We start from the raw sequence: 17,003 nt of genomic DNA, 5'->3' as shown, positions 1-17,003 counted from the left end.
CCTATTCAAGTTCAATAGTAACTATGGACCTATCTCTGCCAGTTTTGGAGATAAAAGGGAAGCAAAATTTGCAAAGTTCAGTTCATAGTGAAAAGTAGGTCAAAGGTCAATTTTAAGGTCACATTTAGATTGCCAGTATATGACTTCCTATTCAAGTTCAATAGTAACTATGGACCTATCTCTGCCAGTTTTGGAGATAAAAGGGAAGCAAAATTTGCAAAGTTCAGTTCATGGTGAAAAGTAGGTCAAAGGTCAATTTTAAGGTCACATTTAGATTGCCAGTATATGACTTCCTATTCAAGTTCAATAGTAACTATGGACCTATCTCTGACAGTTTTGGAGATAAAAGGGAAGAAAAATTTGCAAAGTTCAGTTCATGGTGAAAAGTAGGTCAAAGGTCAATTTTAAGGTCACATATAGATTGCCAGTATATGACTTCCTATTCAAGTTCAATAGTAACTATGGACCTATCTCTGCCAGTTTTGGCGATAAAATGGAAGAAAAATTTGCAAAGTTCAGTTCATGGTGAAAAGTAGGTCAAAGGTCAATTTTAAGGTCACATATAGATTGCCAGTATATGACTTCCTATTCAAGTTCAATAGTAACTATGGACCTATCTCTGCCAGTTTTGGCGATAAAATGGAAGAAAAATTTGCAAAGTTCAGTTCATGGTGAAAAGTAGGTCAAAGGTCAATTTTAAGGTCACATATAGATTGCCAGTATATGACTTCCTATTCAAGTTCAATAGTAACTATGGACCTATCTCTGCCAGTTTTGGAGATAAAAGGGAAGAAAAATTTGCAAAGTTCAGTTCATGGTGAAAAGTAGGTCAAAGGTCAATTTTAAGGTCACATATAGATTGCCAGTATATGACTTCCTATTCAACTTCAATAGTAACTATAGACCTATCTCTGCCAGTTTTGGAGATATAAGGGACTAAATGTTATAATTTTGGAGTTACCATAATGTGCCTTAAATTTCGTACAGAAAAAATTAATTAAAATAAAGAAAATGTCATTTTGGTCAAAATTCTTGAAATAAGAGGTGCTCTGAAGTTTCAGAAGTTCAAATTTGATGAAATAATGTCATTTTTGAACACAAGTTGTCTGCTTTGCCAAGCCTAATGTTTTATTTTTCCAGAGTTCAAAATTTATTATCCATTACCGTACTGCACATTTTGCTTTTACCACCAATATGTACTTTTTGATACAGCGTAACTCGAAAACCGTATGGAATACAAAAAAACCGAGACCACCTCCAGTGTTGGGCTTTACATGCTCTACAAAATGCAAAAAAGAATGGGTCTCTAGCATTAACGGTTCCCGAATTAGAGACAGTTTTCAGTTTCGGTATCTTATGGCCGCTACTCCCGTGAAAATGCACCGATTGACCCCAAATTCATGGAGATGAAAGATGACCTGAAGGGTAACACTTTCCAATAATATTATTGGTTAAGTCTGTGTGGTGTCTGAATAACAGGGCAAAAAAAATTTTTTTCGTAAAAAATTTCATTTTTTTGAAAATTTTGGCCCATTTGACCTTGAAGTAAAGGTCAAAGGTCAAATCCAAGGGTATATTTGAAATCTACACATATGACTTTTGGAAAGCCGTCTATAGAAATTTTTCCCATAACTCCTTCCGTAGGGTAGATAATTAGCATTTAATTTTGCCATTTTTAGACAAGGGTGCATTGCAATGAGTGCCACACCCAGACCCCAATACCGACAAAGCCCAAATTTTACGTGGAACGAGTTGAGATTATAGGTGACCTAAATCCATGAGATGGGTATGGGGGGCCTTACCGTCTAGGAGGAGAAGCGGTAACGGTAGCCGTCCGGCGGAGCCGGCGGAGCCGGCGGAACCGGCGGAGCCGGCGGAGCCGGCGGAGCCGGCGGAACGATCCGGACGAGACCGAAACCATGTGTACCGCCAGCGCTAACGCTGGTGGTACAATTATAACTAGCCATATCTGGAATAAACTGGAGTACCTTAATTCAAGCAAGTAGTAGGGAAAGGGTTTTGATTATTTGGGAACAGGACAAGAAAGTTCATGTCACACATCAGCTGCACCATCATAAACAAGCAGAAGTTTTGTCAGTAAAATCTAATAAAGGACTGTGTAGCTGTAGATTACTTATCATACATCAACATAATTTTTCAGTAAGTCTAACCAATTCACCATCTAGTAGAACAAGAACTCTGATATAATAATTGATCACTTACTTTTTTTCTTAGACAAACAGTGCATTTTCCATCAGATTAATATTAATCAACTATGAAAAATTTCTCTCTTTTTAAAGTAAAGTATCCTTTGGCATACAACATTCTTTGCTGAGGGTAAGCTAAAATTTGAGCTACGTGTTCTTACCGAGTTCCACATCCTCGTCTGTGTTGATGTCACTGTTGGGCACTTGACTGAGAAGTCTGTTGAACTGGTCTTGGTCCAGCACTGGGACTTGGGACTCATTCTGCTCAACCGCTTCAACTATCCTCTGCAGGTCTAGATAACTTCTGGGGATCTTATAGCATAGATAAAAAGTTAAAGGCTTTTACAAGATTGATCTCAATTTTCCACAACCTCAAACAAGTTAGAAGATCAAATAATACTACATGTTGGTGTAGGGTATCAAATTATTGCATGCCATACCTAGTGCTTGAGAAAATGACAAGTTTCTTTTTATTCATCATTTTCTCAAGCACTAGGTATGGTATGCAATGATTTGATGCACACACACACACACACACACACACACACACACACACAGCATCAGCAGGTAGTGTTATTTGCTTATGTGCTTACGACGGGCATATGTATATTTATATATAATTGTTAGTGCTTAAATTATTCATTCTTCACAGGATTTAAAACTAAACATATACAGAAACAAACAAATGTTTAGATTTAGCAATCATCAACATCATCAGACCAATTATTCCAAGATTTTTTAAGTAGGTAACCTTATATTCACCATTTTCCCAATCCATCTCTCAGATCTGCAGTGTACATCCCCCATTGTGACTGCTGTCATGTAAATCTTCTCCCTTAGTTCTCTAATTCCTTCCTGATCCTTTGAGGTACTGGACACAGCTTGGACGTGGGCTATCTTGGGGTAACCATGGCTTCCATACAGTTGTTGAATGCGGTCTGTAAGCTCTACAATCTTGTCAGCCCTTTTCCCCTTGTCTAGCTGATCCAGGTGGGTGCCCACTATGATCACAGTAGAACCTGGGGCTCTGGACTAAATCAATAGTTCTAATATTTTATCATTATATTCTTTTGCTTAACTCAAGATTGGTAGTTCATAGAATTTTAAGTATTCAAAGAAAAACCAACCTAATCTGTTACTTGTAATTAAAATACTGAAGAATTAATAAACCTATCCAAATCTCCATATTTAAAAGCCAGAGAATTACATTGGTAGTTATATCACAAACTTCATCTAATAGTTATACTATAAAATCTGCATAAACTAGTAAATTATGGCCTTATAGATACTTTTTATCCCGCTTTATATCTTAGTACTCCATCTGTAGCAATATGATTTACAGGTTCCACCATGTGCTGGTAATTAAGCTTAGAAACCTGTACTTCCTGCCAAAATTAACGGTTAGTGTCAAAGTCTCAGTTAAGTGTTTCCCACCTTGCTACAGACGTGTTACATTATTTTTATTTAAAGAAAACCCCTAAAATAATGTCTTAATAAGAGATGTTAAATGCATGTAACTAAAATGTATGCAATACTATAATATCATGTAATACTACCTCTATATTGAGAAGCCACTGCCTAATGTTGTCAACACCTTGTTCATGTAGCACTAGTTTCCACACAACAAGGTATAGAGCATTGGGTGTGACAAAACATTGGTGAGTGGTGTAGAAATCCTCTTGACCAGCACAGTCCCACACTGCTATCTCAACATTGGGCAGATTCTGCAGAATGCATTTAGCAATTAATATGTTTTATGTCAAATTTTTCAAGCATTTGTTTGCTTATGAACAGTTTGAACAGAAAAGGTAATTTTGCACAAAGATCTCAACTTCACCAATTTTGGTTTCTTTATTTCTACCAGCTTTGTCAACTAAACAGCCATGGGTCTCTTTGTGTATGAGGTAAGGACAAACCCCTGTTCATGGCAAACTGAAATTCAATCTGCTACTAATAATATTAACCAAATGGTGTTGCATTAATGTCAAACAGTTTTATGATCTGAACTTTTCCCAACCTTCTTATCTTTGAACAGTTTCTTGAACTGCGATCCTCTCAGATTCCACATTTCATTGTCAAGATGAATGCCGTTTGTGGCCACTGGCTTTGGCAGTGGCTTTCCTTGAAGAGCAGCTATCAGACAACTTTTTCCTCTCTCCTACAAGACCATTATAAATAATGTTTATCCTAATAAGTTAATGCAGGGAATCTAAAGCAAAGAAACGTATAATTCAGCAGGTGGATATCTTTTACCAAAATGTCGAACGAAACGATATGGAAACACTTACTTATCATATTGCCTAGACATATACCAATGAACCATGTTCATAAACTTTTAGCTTTTAAATGAACAGCGGAAAATACATTTTATTCTCGGTTTTTTCCTTTCATATTTATTTTAAAGGTATATTTATTAACTAATCCCATATTTCATCTTTATATTCTGTATATACATTCAATATGTTTTAAATTTTGCAAAGAGCACAATAAACCCTCATTATGATATCTTTATTAATGTTATCTTAAAACTTGGTAGTTTGTAACTCTACCTCTCTTCCTACAACCATCATCTTGATCCTCCTGTTTGGCTCTGATTTTCTCAGCTTCAAGCGACAGTGATGGAGAAGGTCTCTGCAGCGGTAGGAATGAGAATCATCTGCAAACAGAAGAAAAGTTTGTCTATATTCATTTATCAAAAAAAAAAAAAAAAAAAGAAGTAAGTTTCAGCCTAACCTTGTGGCCAAAGGTGAGGAGGAAGGTTCTGCAGTAGAGACTTCTCTACCTTGACTTTGGACAATTAATACCCTTTATAATTCCTGAGATTCAGGTGTAAGGAAATGTCAATTTTTTCATTTTCATATTTCCATATATGCATGCTTATTAGTTTAGTAGGCAAAAATAAATATGTAGAAGCTGCATGGTCCATATCAGGTCTGAAACTCTTTAAAAGACAAATGGAAATTTTAGAATGGTCACATATATTTAACAATTGCCTCTATCAAGCAAAATGTTGTTTTACTCAACTAGTCAAAAATAATAAGTTGTTAGCATTTGACTGAAATTATGTTGGTTACAGCCTAACCTTGTGTACCTTGAGGCCAAAGATGAGGTGGAAGGTTCTGTAGTTGAGACTTCTCTACCTTGAAATGCCACAATCCAAGCAAATTGCCAAGCTCCAATGGAAGCTCTTTGATGGGATTTCTGAAAAAAAAAATTAATCAAAAAATGCAACATCTTCCATGTGACAATGTCAGACAAGGCACTTAAAAATTATTGGTGCATTATTTCTGTTTTAGCCAAGGAACTACAAAAATGTGAAATGGCTTATTTGTAAATTCTTTCAATAAACAATTAAAAACTTTCAAAAATGCAAACAAGCTCCTGATAATCTGGTACCTTGTCTTGTGCAATCTTTTTTATGTTGTTTTGGTTTGACCAATTTGCACCCTATTTAATCAGATATCATCCAAATAAATAATGTACTGCCTTCTACATGTCCTCTGAATTCCGATGATTATTAAAGGGATAACAACTCTTCATATGAGATCCATATTTCACAATAAATACATTGTAAACAACTCATAGAAATATAATATATTCTTTTTTACCACAAAAATGGCAGTTGTAGCAATAAATCTGAAATATGTGCTCACCATCGGACCACATGTCCTCCATAGATGGCTATACTCTATAATAATCTCTTGAGAGATTATTACAAAAAAAAAAAAAAAAAAAACTTTTTTACAAAAAACCCAGGGACTAACTTTGAATGTAGAAATGGATTCATTAACCATTGGTAAGTATGGGAAAATTGCTGTTTACCCCAGGAAAATTCATTTCAATGACTGCAACTGGTGTCTCTCAATGTAACCTTGCAATTCACCATAATTACCCTCTAATATTCAGCCTCTCTAAGCGTTCCAGTCTACACACACTACTGGGTACAGTTGGCAGGTGGTTGTGGCTCAGATCCAGGTAACATAAAGTCTCCCTTAAGCCTGGTGGAAACTCCATGAAATAATCATTAGATGCTGGAGCATTGGTCCCCGTTCTGTGCCTGTGATATAACTCCTTAAAGCGTTCAAAAACCTTCCCTGGAGACCTGGAAAATACAGGTAGTCACATTTACTCCTCTTTCAGTGATTTTGTTAATTGATCATATATATACCCCTATTGATTAAGGTAAGTGAATAACCAAAATATGTTGTACAATCATGTTACCTATGCATAACATACATGTATAAAAATAATGATTCAATATTGGCAAATTAGCGAGATTAAAAAATAAACAAAAATACATCGTAAGCAAATAACTGTAAGGCAGTCCAATTCTACATTGTATAAAATTAAACAAAAATGTTTTAAACATATAACTGAGCACATAATACCTGGACTCTGTGGGACTAGCAGCTGTTTGATACCCAAAATTGTTGTGAGAGAGGTTTAAATTTTTCAGACTCCCTAGAGTCCAAAGATCTGGCTTTGGCAAATATTCCAACTTGTTGAATGACAAATCCAGTTCTTCCAATGATTCTTTGAAATAAAAGTTACAAAACTTTTTATACAAATTCAGAAGATAGAAAGTGCACAGAACAACAATAAAGGTATATAACTGTTACTTTCAAAATGAAAATATTTGGAAGCAATACATATTTACTGCAGTTCAGTTCAGATTACCAAATAGAAATTTTATACATGGACTGGACAAGATAATCTACTTACTTAACTTAAATATCCCCTCAGTTCATTGGGCCTCATGTTCATTGTTGTTCAATTTTAGCACCTTAAGAGTATCATCCCAGAATTTGTTAAAGTTGGGAGGCAGCAAAAATAAACAGTTGTTACCAACTAAGATAATCTTTCAGTTAATATTTCTACTTACTCAACTTAAATATGCCTTCAGTGAGGGCTTCAAGTTCATTGTTGTTCAATTTTAGCACCTTCAAAGTATCATCCCAGAATACATTAAAGTTGGGTGGCAACAAAACCAAATTATTGTGGGAAAGGTCAAGATAGTCCTGGAAGCCAAAATAATTATTGCATATGTAAAAATAATAGAGTAAACACAATAAACTTCACAATCACTGTCTCACCATGATTAATAATTACAGTCAATATTATATCAAATATCAATAATCATAATTACCAATCTACATCCCCAAGGCTTGGGAAATCGGAGTAAGGAATTGTGTGCCACATTAAGTTTTTGAAGGCCATCAATATCTTGAATGGCAGCTGGAATTTCCTCCAGAAGGTTATGAGACAGATCAAGCAGCTTCAGAGATGGGCAGTTCATCTTTCCAATGCTAGATCCTGAAAAATATTTATGCCTTAGAAATTTTCATCAAATGTTTAACAATCTGATTATGTTGTTGCCTCTTTCAGATAAAGGAAATTACAAATCATTATGTAATTAGCATACAATATATTATATATGAGGTCTGACAAATCTGAGGTCTGATAAAACTCAATATTGACCAATGATGTCATCACCAATGTTTGACTAACAGACAACAATGCTAGATGACAGCATTGTTACAACTTTTAATGTTATCTTGTTGACACTAAGATTAAGGTATTGATTATATAACTGGTCAAACAGCTTTTTTGAGATTTTCAAAACAACATATTACATGTACTGTCAGTGAAAATCAAAAAATGTACAATATATAATACTGACTAAAATACCCCAAAACAGCACAAATGTTTGGCAGCTTATAAGCAAATTAAATAACTTCCAAATGACACATTAAAAACAAAATGTATCTTTCAAAATAAAAATAATTAATAATAATATGTAAAATTCCCAGGTGCTCCAATAGTGCAAGCTTCTACATGTATTAGTACCAAAATAACTACACAAGGTTTGATTGATTTTGATTGAATTGAAATGGTAAAGTGATGTCTACAAGAGACAGAAGGACAAAACTCTGTCTTAAGAGACTCAGATATATTGATTGTCAATCTGATATCTGTAGATCCTATCCATTATAAATATAATTTTTAAAATTGTACCCTTACCCTGTCTAGTGGCTTCTGGGTGTCTATCTTCTATGACTAAAGAGTTGTATGGACTTGCAGCACATCCTATATACAGACATTGTAATCTGTTGTGACTGAGATGTAATTTCTGTAGAGAGGACACCTGGTATAGCTGGATAGGGACTCCAGACAAAAGGTTGTTTGCTAAGTTTATCACTTGGAGTCTGAAATGGCAATTATAGTTACATATTGTACAGTACTAGGACACATGTATACTTAGAATACACTAGGGCACATACACACTGGTAAATATGGGGAAGTGTATTTTATGATGAAAAGAAGGCCAAAGGTCATATTCAAGGTCACAATAAGATGCTCAATATATAATTTTCTATTCAAGTTCAAAGTAACTATGGACGTATCTTTGCTACAAAACTGTAGTTCTGGAGCACTTCAGTATACACCAACTCTAGTATTGCATGGGCTTGACAAGCTCAACAAAATGCAACAAACAAGAGGTCTCTAGATTTTCAGCTTCCAGAACAAGAGAAAGCTTTAATTTTCAGCATCTATAACAATGGCTTCTCCTGTGAAAATGCATGGATTGATCTAAAACTCATGAAGATGAAAGGAGAACCCAAGTGTAACTCCTCACCATATATTAAATCAAAGATCTGAGTTGTTTCTGAAAATCGGCACAAATAAATATTTGATCACAGAAAATTTAATTTTAATTTTTTTACAATATTTTGACCCATTTAAACTTCAAATAAAGATTAAAGGCCAAATCCAAGGGCATATTCCAAATTTCCACGACTTTTGGTACACTTCTATAGTGACTTTTCCCATATTCCTTCTACTAGAGGGTATTTAGCATTTAAATTTAAATTCAAAATTGACAAGGGTGGATTCCTCAACATCATACCTAGAAGAATACACCAACAGAACCATGAATCTAGGGGGATCAAGTTGATGTTCTATGTAACCTAAGTCTAAGATATGGGTACCAGGCCCTTGTAATCTAGGAGGAAAAGTGGAAATTATCACTTGTCTCCACCAACATGGCACAGAGCCAGCAGAGGAGACGGATTGGGACTAAAAGCATGTGTACTGCCACAGCCTCATTGGTGGTACAAAACTAACTTTAAAAGCTGTGTCCAAACACTATATTTTTATCTTTTCCATCTGTAGCCTATGCATGTCGAGTAAGAACAGTACAAGATATTATGCCCAACTTTCGTAATGAGTTTAAAAAGTGTGCAGCAGCATGAGCCACATGGCAAAGGTACTGTTCCTGTGCACTCAATTAGTTTTTGGGGAACATAAGAACCAGCAGAAGTGAATGAAGAGATGGCATCGCAATAAATTAATGTTTGACTTTAATTTTTTTAATCACCATTCAATTACTTTAGTTCTATAAATGCATGTTATTTGACATGGGTGGGTGGGTAGGGGGTAATCAAAATATCTTACTTGGAACACAGATATTCTGTGGGTGTGTCAAAAGATCTCAAATCATTGTTGGAGATATTGAGAGAATGCAGATTAGGCATACTCCAGGGCACACAGCTTGGCAATTGTTTCAGGCCATTGTGACTCAGGTCAAGGGTTATCACAGTGTGTAAAAACGGCTGGATCCATGGCAGAGGCAAAGTCTGCAGACCTTTCCTCATCCACCTGATGTTGTGTTCCTAAAATAATTAGTATCTCTAATTAGTTAGGACACCATTATACACTTGCATACAAGAGCAAAACTAATAATCATATTATGTATAGGTATACATTATTTTTCTTAACCTACCAATGTATGTACTAGTTGTCACTGATAACACACACGGAGATGCATGCACACAAATAAATGGCTATGTGGTTTAACTGTATTCAATTGCACCACATAATTGTAAATTAATGTATGTACAATACAAATGGAAATTTATAAAAACAAATTAATAGACAAATATAAAATTGCTCACATACATGTAGCAAGGACTTGCACTAACAGAAATTACTTCAAGTTATTTACAAACATAAATAGCATCATCCCCATTCTTGGACATATTTAAATTAAAAATCATTGTTACCACTTCATCATCACTCTCATTCCCTTCATTTTCCTGATTTTGTACTTTATTTTCTTGCACATAACGTGGCATGTACAGCAAATCTTTAATGAAATGTTCAAACTTGGCTGCTATAAATGGTGTAACTTCTGCATCATGGTACATTAGGTAGTCAGCAACATCTGGATGGCCAGCTAAGAAAATACATAACTTTTCATCATTAACTATAAAATCGATCTTGGCCGTGTGGAACAATCATCTTTAAATGCAATGGATACTGCCAGACTTTCAATAAATAAATAAATAAATAAATAAATAAATAAATAAATAAATAATAATAATAGCAATGGTTTTAATAATTAAAGGATCCAAAATTTACAATTGTATAGTACACGTATGATGAGGTATAGAAAACGTAAAAAAAAAACTTTCAGAAACCCTTCTTTGGCTTCTTTAAATGTATGCCTTGCTTTATTCTCTCTCACATCCACAAAGCAAGACTGGGTTTCCATACCTAGATTGATCTAACAAGATTGATCCATCTCCCAGGGGTTTCTCGCTAAATTGCTTTCAGCTTAAGCGGTTTAGATGTCTGGTATGCCTACTGAAGCTGCTAAATGATAATTAATAACACGAGCAGCTTCAACAGGCATAATAGACTTCTAAGCCACTTAAGTTGATTGCAATTTAGCGAGAATCCCCTCGGAGATAGATCAACCCACAGTTGGTACGATGGGGTCTGGGAATGGTCCCCAAGGCTACGCAATCCTTTACTTTATCATAAAACCTTTTGTCAGGTTTTTCTGACTATTTGCGTCCTTAATACAATGAATAATAAAATGGTATTTAGGGCTCATCCCCACTGAAACTACTCTACTACATAGATAAATCCAACTCTGTGGGGACTCTTGCTGAATGCAATCAATTTAAACAGATTAACACATCTCTTGTTTCCGACGTACTCATATAGTCGCCAACTTACTAGTATCTGTATTCTACTCAACACCAGGAGGCCTGTTATTGTTAATCTGTTAAACTTATTGCATTCAGCAAGAGTCCCCAAGGAGTTAGATCAATCTACATAGTCCAATATTCTCAATATGAATGAGGCCTTAAATGCAATGACCATATGACACTTCCAAAACATAAAACGTATCAGTACCTAAACAAGCAGCATAAAGAGGAGTTCTTTCATGACTGGGGCACTCTTCATCGTCAGATTCAGATACAATTTGTAGAGGTTGCTTCAGGTCTATCTTCTGCTGATTTGCTAAATCTACCCATTTTTTCACAGCAGGAAGGTGACCTCCTTTACAGGCCACATACAGCATACAACTGCACCAGTCCATGTTGCTGCCCATTTCTGGAAAAAATATAAACAAGTTAATGAACCAATCAAACAATAACCCCATTGATTAATAGGGATAAAAACTAGACATTAAAGACGGCACACAGGCATTAAACAAAGAAAGAGATTCACTAATGTCTAGACAAGATTCTTAGAAAGACACTGAAAGAGTAAAAAAATATCCCCAAAATGTCAGTTATTTTCATCTCCACAATTTGGTTTGACCTATCTCAAAAAATAGCAGTAAAGTACTAGTAAATTTGTTTCACTGTTCAAAATCGTTTGCAAGTTCTCTGACCAACCATTCAATATCCATTACTGTATCAGTACACATTCCTTATCTTGACCTTGATGCACTTTACAAAGAAAGGTCTCTAATTAAGAAAAGGCCTGCTTTAATCAAACAAGCACAATCACATAAGTGTTAACTTTTTGACACCTATGGCACCTTTAATTTATAATGATAACCTATATGTCCCACTCATTTTAGAAAGCTAATACTGTCATGTACATGTTCCAGTTCCTAACAACATTACCTACATATCTACTTACTAGTTCAAGTTTCCTTCAAATGAAGAAATATAAATAATTGAAAAAGAAAATTATTTTCAAATTGGATGATAAAAGTTATTCTCTAAAATCAAATTATGCAAAAAGATTATGTACAACAACGTGACACATTAAAAAAGTCCACAGGTCTTAAGATTTTTTTTTTTTTTGAAAAATCAGGGGTGAATGCGGATCCTTTACAAATCCTAAAAACACGAGAATCAAATGCATTCAGTTCTATACAGGGATCTGGAGAAGGGTATAAATAAGACACCCTGGTATTCACCTTATTTACTCCAAAATATGACTTTACATGCACCTATAGATGTGCACGTATATGTAACATCAAACTTCTATTAACTTACACACCTGGTCGTCTTTCCAGCAAGGTGTCAATCATATCAACATGACCATAGAAAGTGGCAATATGTAAAGGGGAATGCCTGTCAAACACATTGGTTCCAATCTCTGCACCCTCAAGTAAAAGGATATCTACTAGGGACTTATGATTGTGAGTACAACACACTGCCAGTGGCGTGCCCTAGAGAATATGAAAATAATTGATAAAAAATAGAAAAAGAGAAAATATCTAGATATACTCAAATGATCATGACAAATAATTATTATACATGTGATAAAACTATTAATAGTCCTTTATTCAATGCTGTTAGTATGCCAAGGTAGGAACAGATGTCTGTATATAAAATTAGGCTCATCTTCTGTTAACAGGCACAAACTACAAGACGTAAAAATATTATTTTACAGTTTACAAATCTGTGAAGCAAGGAGCACCGATACAGATGTTACTGTTACTGCAGTTGGAATGCTGCATAGGTTGATGGTACATATACACGTTTAAGTCACATGGCAGAATGAGCATGTGTTTTCAAAGTCACCATGTTAAAATATCAATTCCATCTAAGCTTATCAACATAATGTCAGAACTTTGCCTGAACAAACAATCATATTATCATTTATACTATTCAGCCTGTACATAGCTTGCAGTGTTGATGATACTAACAGTTACAAAGTGCACTTACTGATACACTTAGTAGCTGTGAGATACCCGTCAATCCATTTTTAATAGACACTCAAGTATCTGTTAAAACACTGCTCATCATCAAACCACGGTACTGTACTAGTAATTCCACATTAAATCCAAACTAAATTACATGTATGTGATATTGCCATCAAAATTAATGCATCATTAAGAATATATACAAATGATTAGAAAAACCTACATGTAAAAGCAGAAGGTTATGTCAGAAAGCATATTTTTAATGAAGAATTACAAAATCATGGAAGGAATATATGTACGTGCAATTATAGAATGAGCAAAATGTTAGCAATTCATTGACTATTACCATACTCAGTATTTTTAAGGTGACTGATAGTAAAAGGACCAAAGTCATAGAAACAAAGCCCTGGGCTTATAAGTTTTTATAAAAAATTAAAACAAACTTCCCAAAAGGCCAATTAAAGACGGGGATTAAGTACAGTGTCCAACGGATGACGCTCTGGCGCCAATTTGAGGGGAAAAATGCCATTTTCGGTATTGGGATTTTCTCTATAACCAAGACAGCTATTCAAGTGATTCAAAAGGCCTCATAAAGCTGGGTGAAAGCACTACAGCGTGGTACCAGGGAATTGTCTTAAACTATTTACTTTTGATTTTATCATCTTTTACGTTAAATCAGCCCACATTTCAATGGGTTATTCACTTCAAAAGGCGATAACTTTCAAACAAACAATTTCCTCTTAAACCCCTGATATCATGCTGTAGTCCACATTCCTAACAACAATAGGTGCAACTTTTGTAACGATCAGTTGCTCAGATAGTGAGATATACTTGGCAGCGATACACTTATCTCGTCAATATAGAAAGCTGTTAAAACAGCCAAAAACGTTCACAGGTTGGTTAACAGGGCTTATTAGTCAAATGCTTAGCTGGCAAATTTACCTGTTATCGGTTATACGATCAGATGGAACCATTGCTTATTGTCATCTAAAAATATTTTGTTTGGGTGCTTTGAAGGGGCAGAAAATCGTGCTTTTGTTACATTTTCCGACCACTCGTTAGGCATGTAAGCGTGCCGCCGTTTTGATTGACAGCTCTGGAGAGGGCCCTAGCCTTGTGATGCCCCGTAGGGTGTCAAGGATATGTAGAAGGAAGCGCTAACAAAGGCGATTACTTTTAACCGCAATTAAAGAGGTGTGAAGTTGCATTTGAACGTTTCAATGGCTCTTCCTCGGCAATCGAGTAATTTTACCTGAGAGATTCCTTCTTTGTTATCGGCAAAGTGATCAGATAAAACTGTGTCGAGAGCAAGTGTCCGTCACTTGTGTTAATACGAGTTTTTTGACGGGTAACGCTGCAATATTATTTTGCACGACACTTGGTAATCGTCAGATCAACGGAAAAATCCAGTGTTTACTTCATAGCGGCATTTCTCAAAATGCCATCTAAGATAAAGGGGAGACGCTCAGCTGCACAAGAATCAGCGATAAAAGTGGCTGAGAGAAGGCTTTTGAATAAATATTTTATTTTTACACACATGACACTTAAACCCTATTTGCTTTTTACCTGCTAGCCTTGACTATTCTCGGGGTCTTTTTGTGATTTTCATTTTTGGATACATTTCTGCATGCTTGATCAGTGATTTTGAAATTGTTTTTCTACAAACATCGCAAAATGCAAAGCCGCTAACATGCGTTTTTATTTTTATTGTTTTAATCATGCTGTCAAACCTTGCTTGGATTTCTCTCGTTGGGCCATTCACATCACAATTTTTCGCGTGTCTCTCAAGCTCCATGATATCATATCTAGGAGAATAAAATTTTATTTTGTCAACATTAGATTTACCTTTTGCAAACGGCGACCAACAATCATTTCCGGTTGCAAAAATTAGCTAGGCAAAAAGTATCCTTTTTAGCGTTTTTTTTTTTATCGATTTTTCTTTCATTTGTCAATTAATTAAGACGATTCGATTAACTCTTTTGCCCATTTATTAGGTATTCAGAAATCAGTCATCCGTCTAAACAAATAGGACCGGTTTTCCCCAACTGCCACGCATAGGTCCAAAATTTTCTTTCTTTCCTCAGGAAATGGACTTTTAACACGAACTTTTCTCTTCCCCATAGTGTACTAGCTAGACTTCTTCGCTGTTAAGCTGATGTAAGACTTATGACCTACGTAATCGGCTTATAACTCATTAACTGTGCTCCGACCTCCTCATGGCAACGGCCCTTAATAACAGAGGCGTGGCTTAGTTGTCAGCCTGACTGGGGCGCGTGCCGGTTGAAAAACTCATCAAAAGACACATTTTGCGATGCAAATTCATAAAAATTATTACATCCACCGTTAGATACTTTTTTGATTAATATAAACACACAAAAAACTCAAAAACATGATTTTAAGCGTATTTAACCCTATCACCGGCCTTAAGCAGCTATGTGTTCTACAAGAATAAAAATGTTCTCTCATGAAGTTCTGATTTGACTAAAGAGGTTGAAGCTCTTATAAATATGTTTCTTTAACATACATAAGAAATTTATTTGCTTTTTGGTACAACTACATATATGCATCCTAATACTAAAATGCTCACCTCATGGTCTTTATAAAGATTTAGGTTAGCTCCCCTACTGACAAGCACCAGTGCAATTTCCTCAAATCCATCCTTACAAGCCTCATGGAGGTAGTAAAAGCCACTAAGACTGGGGTCCAGCACATTACTGACCAGCTCTTTATTTTCATTTAAGAGAAACAGCAATTTTGTTTTATTGTCAGTGGAAACTGCATCATAAACCTTTAGGGAAAAATCTGAAATGTTGAACAAATTAAGCAAATATTACATGCATTTCTCTTTATCATTTGCAAATAACTTGCTTTCTTTTACAGAGAGAGGCTATATGACAAATGAAAATTCAATCAAAGCTGAATCCACTGTATAAAATTGTATCTACTAGCACATTACATATAGAACTCTGAATATTCCAGAAGCCTGTGTCAATCAGAAAGCCATCTTGAGCTGGATTCATTTCCCCTGTGTCAATTTTATTATCTTCGGAAACATACTACTGTATTATAAATACCACAGACAAGATTTAGATCAAGGAAAATTGTTTTGTCTTGGTGAGGATGCTGAACTGGCAAAATGCTTTTGCAACATCATTATGGCAAGACTGTTTTTTTTAAGACAAGAGGGGGTCTTTATTTAATCACCTAATATTATGCAATTCCTTACCATGTTTATATCTTTAATTATTACATTCTCATACACTGCCCCCGGTATTATGCTCAGTACCAGAAGATAAAACGACGCATATGATAGTGATGTACTGAGTAATGCAGGCAGATATGTCTACGATTTTTTTAATATAGAAAATTAATTTAAACCTTATCTAGCACGTTCACAAATCAATTTACCCCAAGTAGCCCCCCCCAAAAAAAAAAAAATATAAAAATAAATAAATAAATAAAAAATAAACCGCCCATCTCCAACCTGCTCCGTCTTCCCTAACTTCCGCCCCATTGCATGGTCTCTTTCGTTTTCGATCAGGTGGGCGTTTTTACCTTCAATATGCCTATGAACAATAATGTTTTCTAATTTTCATTTACCTGAAAAATCCATGATCAGGATTTTCACATCTCTAACCGCAAAAGTCCATCAGCACATTCTAAGAATGATATGTTTATCAAATTTCTGTCTGGACCTTTTCCGCGAAGCCAATCTTCAAATACGCGCACCTTTAGCCCCCTCTACCGATAACCTTGTTCCAAGAAAAGACCAATATCTGTTTACGAGACGTTTGGTGCAGTTAGGTGCCGTGTTGACGTGTATCGACTTCTTAAATATC

General features: G+C 35.3%; 1 protein-coding gene across 7 annotated transcripts in view; it reads right to left on the bottom strand.

The window, feature by feature from the left end:
• The window catches only part of LOC106166009 (leucine-rich repeat serine/threonine-protein kinase 1), a 42,513-nt gene extending 25,568 nt beyond the window's left edge, over positions 1 to 16,945 (bottom strand). For 3 of the 7 annotated variants that reach the window (XM_087001019.1, XM_087001024.1, XM_087001025.1), the window contains exons 1-17: positions 16,765 to 16,945; positions 15,752 to 15,966; positions 12,516 to 12,687; positions 11,412 to 11,612; positions 10,271 to 10,443; positions 9,663 to 9,880; positions 8,229 to 8,413; positions 7,354 to 7,520; positions 7,090 to 7,225; positions 6,596 to 6,740; positions 6,100 to 6,309; positions 5,290 to 5,408; positions 4,757 to 4,863; positions 4,225 to 4,365; positions 3,764 to 3,931; positions 2,970 to 3,239; positions 2,369 to 2,519 (exon numbers count right to left, since the gene is read on the bottom strand). In XM_087001019.1, coding sequence (XP_086857145.1) covers positions 2,369 to 2,519; positions 2,970 to 3,239; positions 3,764 to 3,931; positions 4,225 to 4,365; positions 4,757 to 4,863; positions 5,290 to 5,408; positions 6,100 to 6,309; positions 6,596 to 6,740; positions 7,090 to 7,225; positions 7,354 to 7,520; positions 8,229 to 8,413; positions 9,663 to 9,880; positions 10,271 to 10,443; positions 11,412 to 11,612; positions 12,516 to 12,687; positions 15,752 to 15,966; positions 16,765 to 16,777 — 2,791 coding nt within the window. In that variant the 5' untranslated portion in view covers positions 16,778 to 16,945. Of the gene's footprint in view, positions 1 to 2,368; positions 2,520 to 2,969; positions 3,240 to 3,763; positions 3,932 to 4,224; positions 4,366 to 4,756; positions 4,864 to 5,289; positions 5,409 to 6,099; positions 6,310 to 6,595; positions 6,741 to 7,089; positions 7,226 to 7,353; positions 7,521 to 8,228; positions 8,414 to 9,662; positions 9,881 to 10,270; positions 10,444 to 11,411; positions 11,613 to 12,515; positions 12,688 to 15,751; positions 15,967 to 16,764 lie in introns of those variants that run through there. The other 4 variants (XM_087001020.1, XM_087001021.1, XM_087001022.1 and 1 more) reach the window with 4 other exon arrangements.
• Between the last annotated feature and the right edge of the window lie 58 nt (positions 16,946 to 17,003).

Source organism: Lingula anatina, chromosome 1 (genome assembly GCF_051362555.1).
Source record: "Lingula anatina isolate TDL-2025a chromosome 1, LinAna3.0, whole genome shotgun sequence".
Lineage (NCBI taxonomy): Eukaryota > Metazoa > Brachiopoda > Lingulata > Lingulida > Lingulidae > Lingula > Lingula anatina.
The sequence above is the reverse complement of the archived record's forward strand: the minus strand, read 5'-3'. Positions and strand labels throughout refer to the sequence as shown.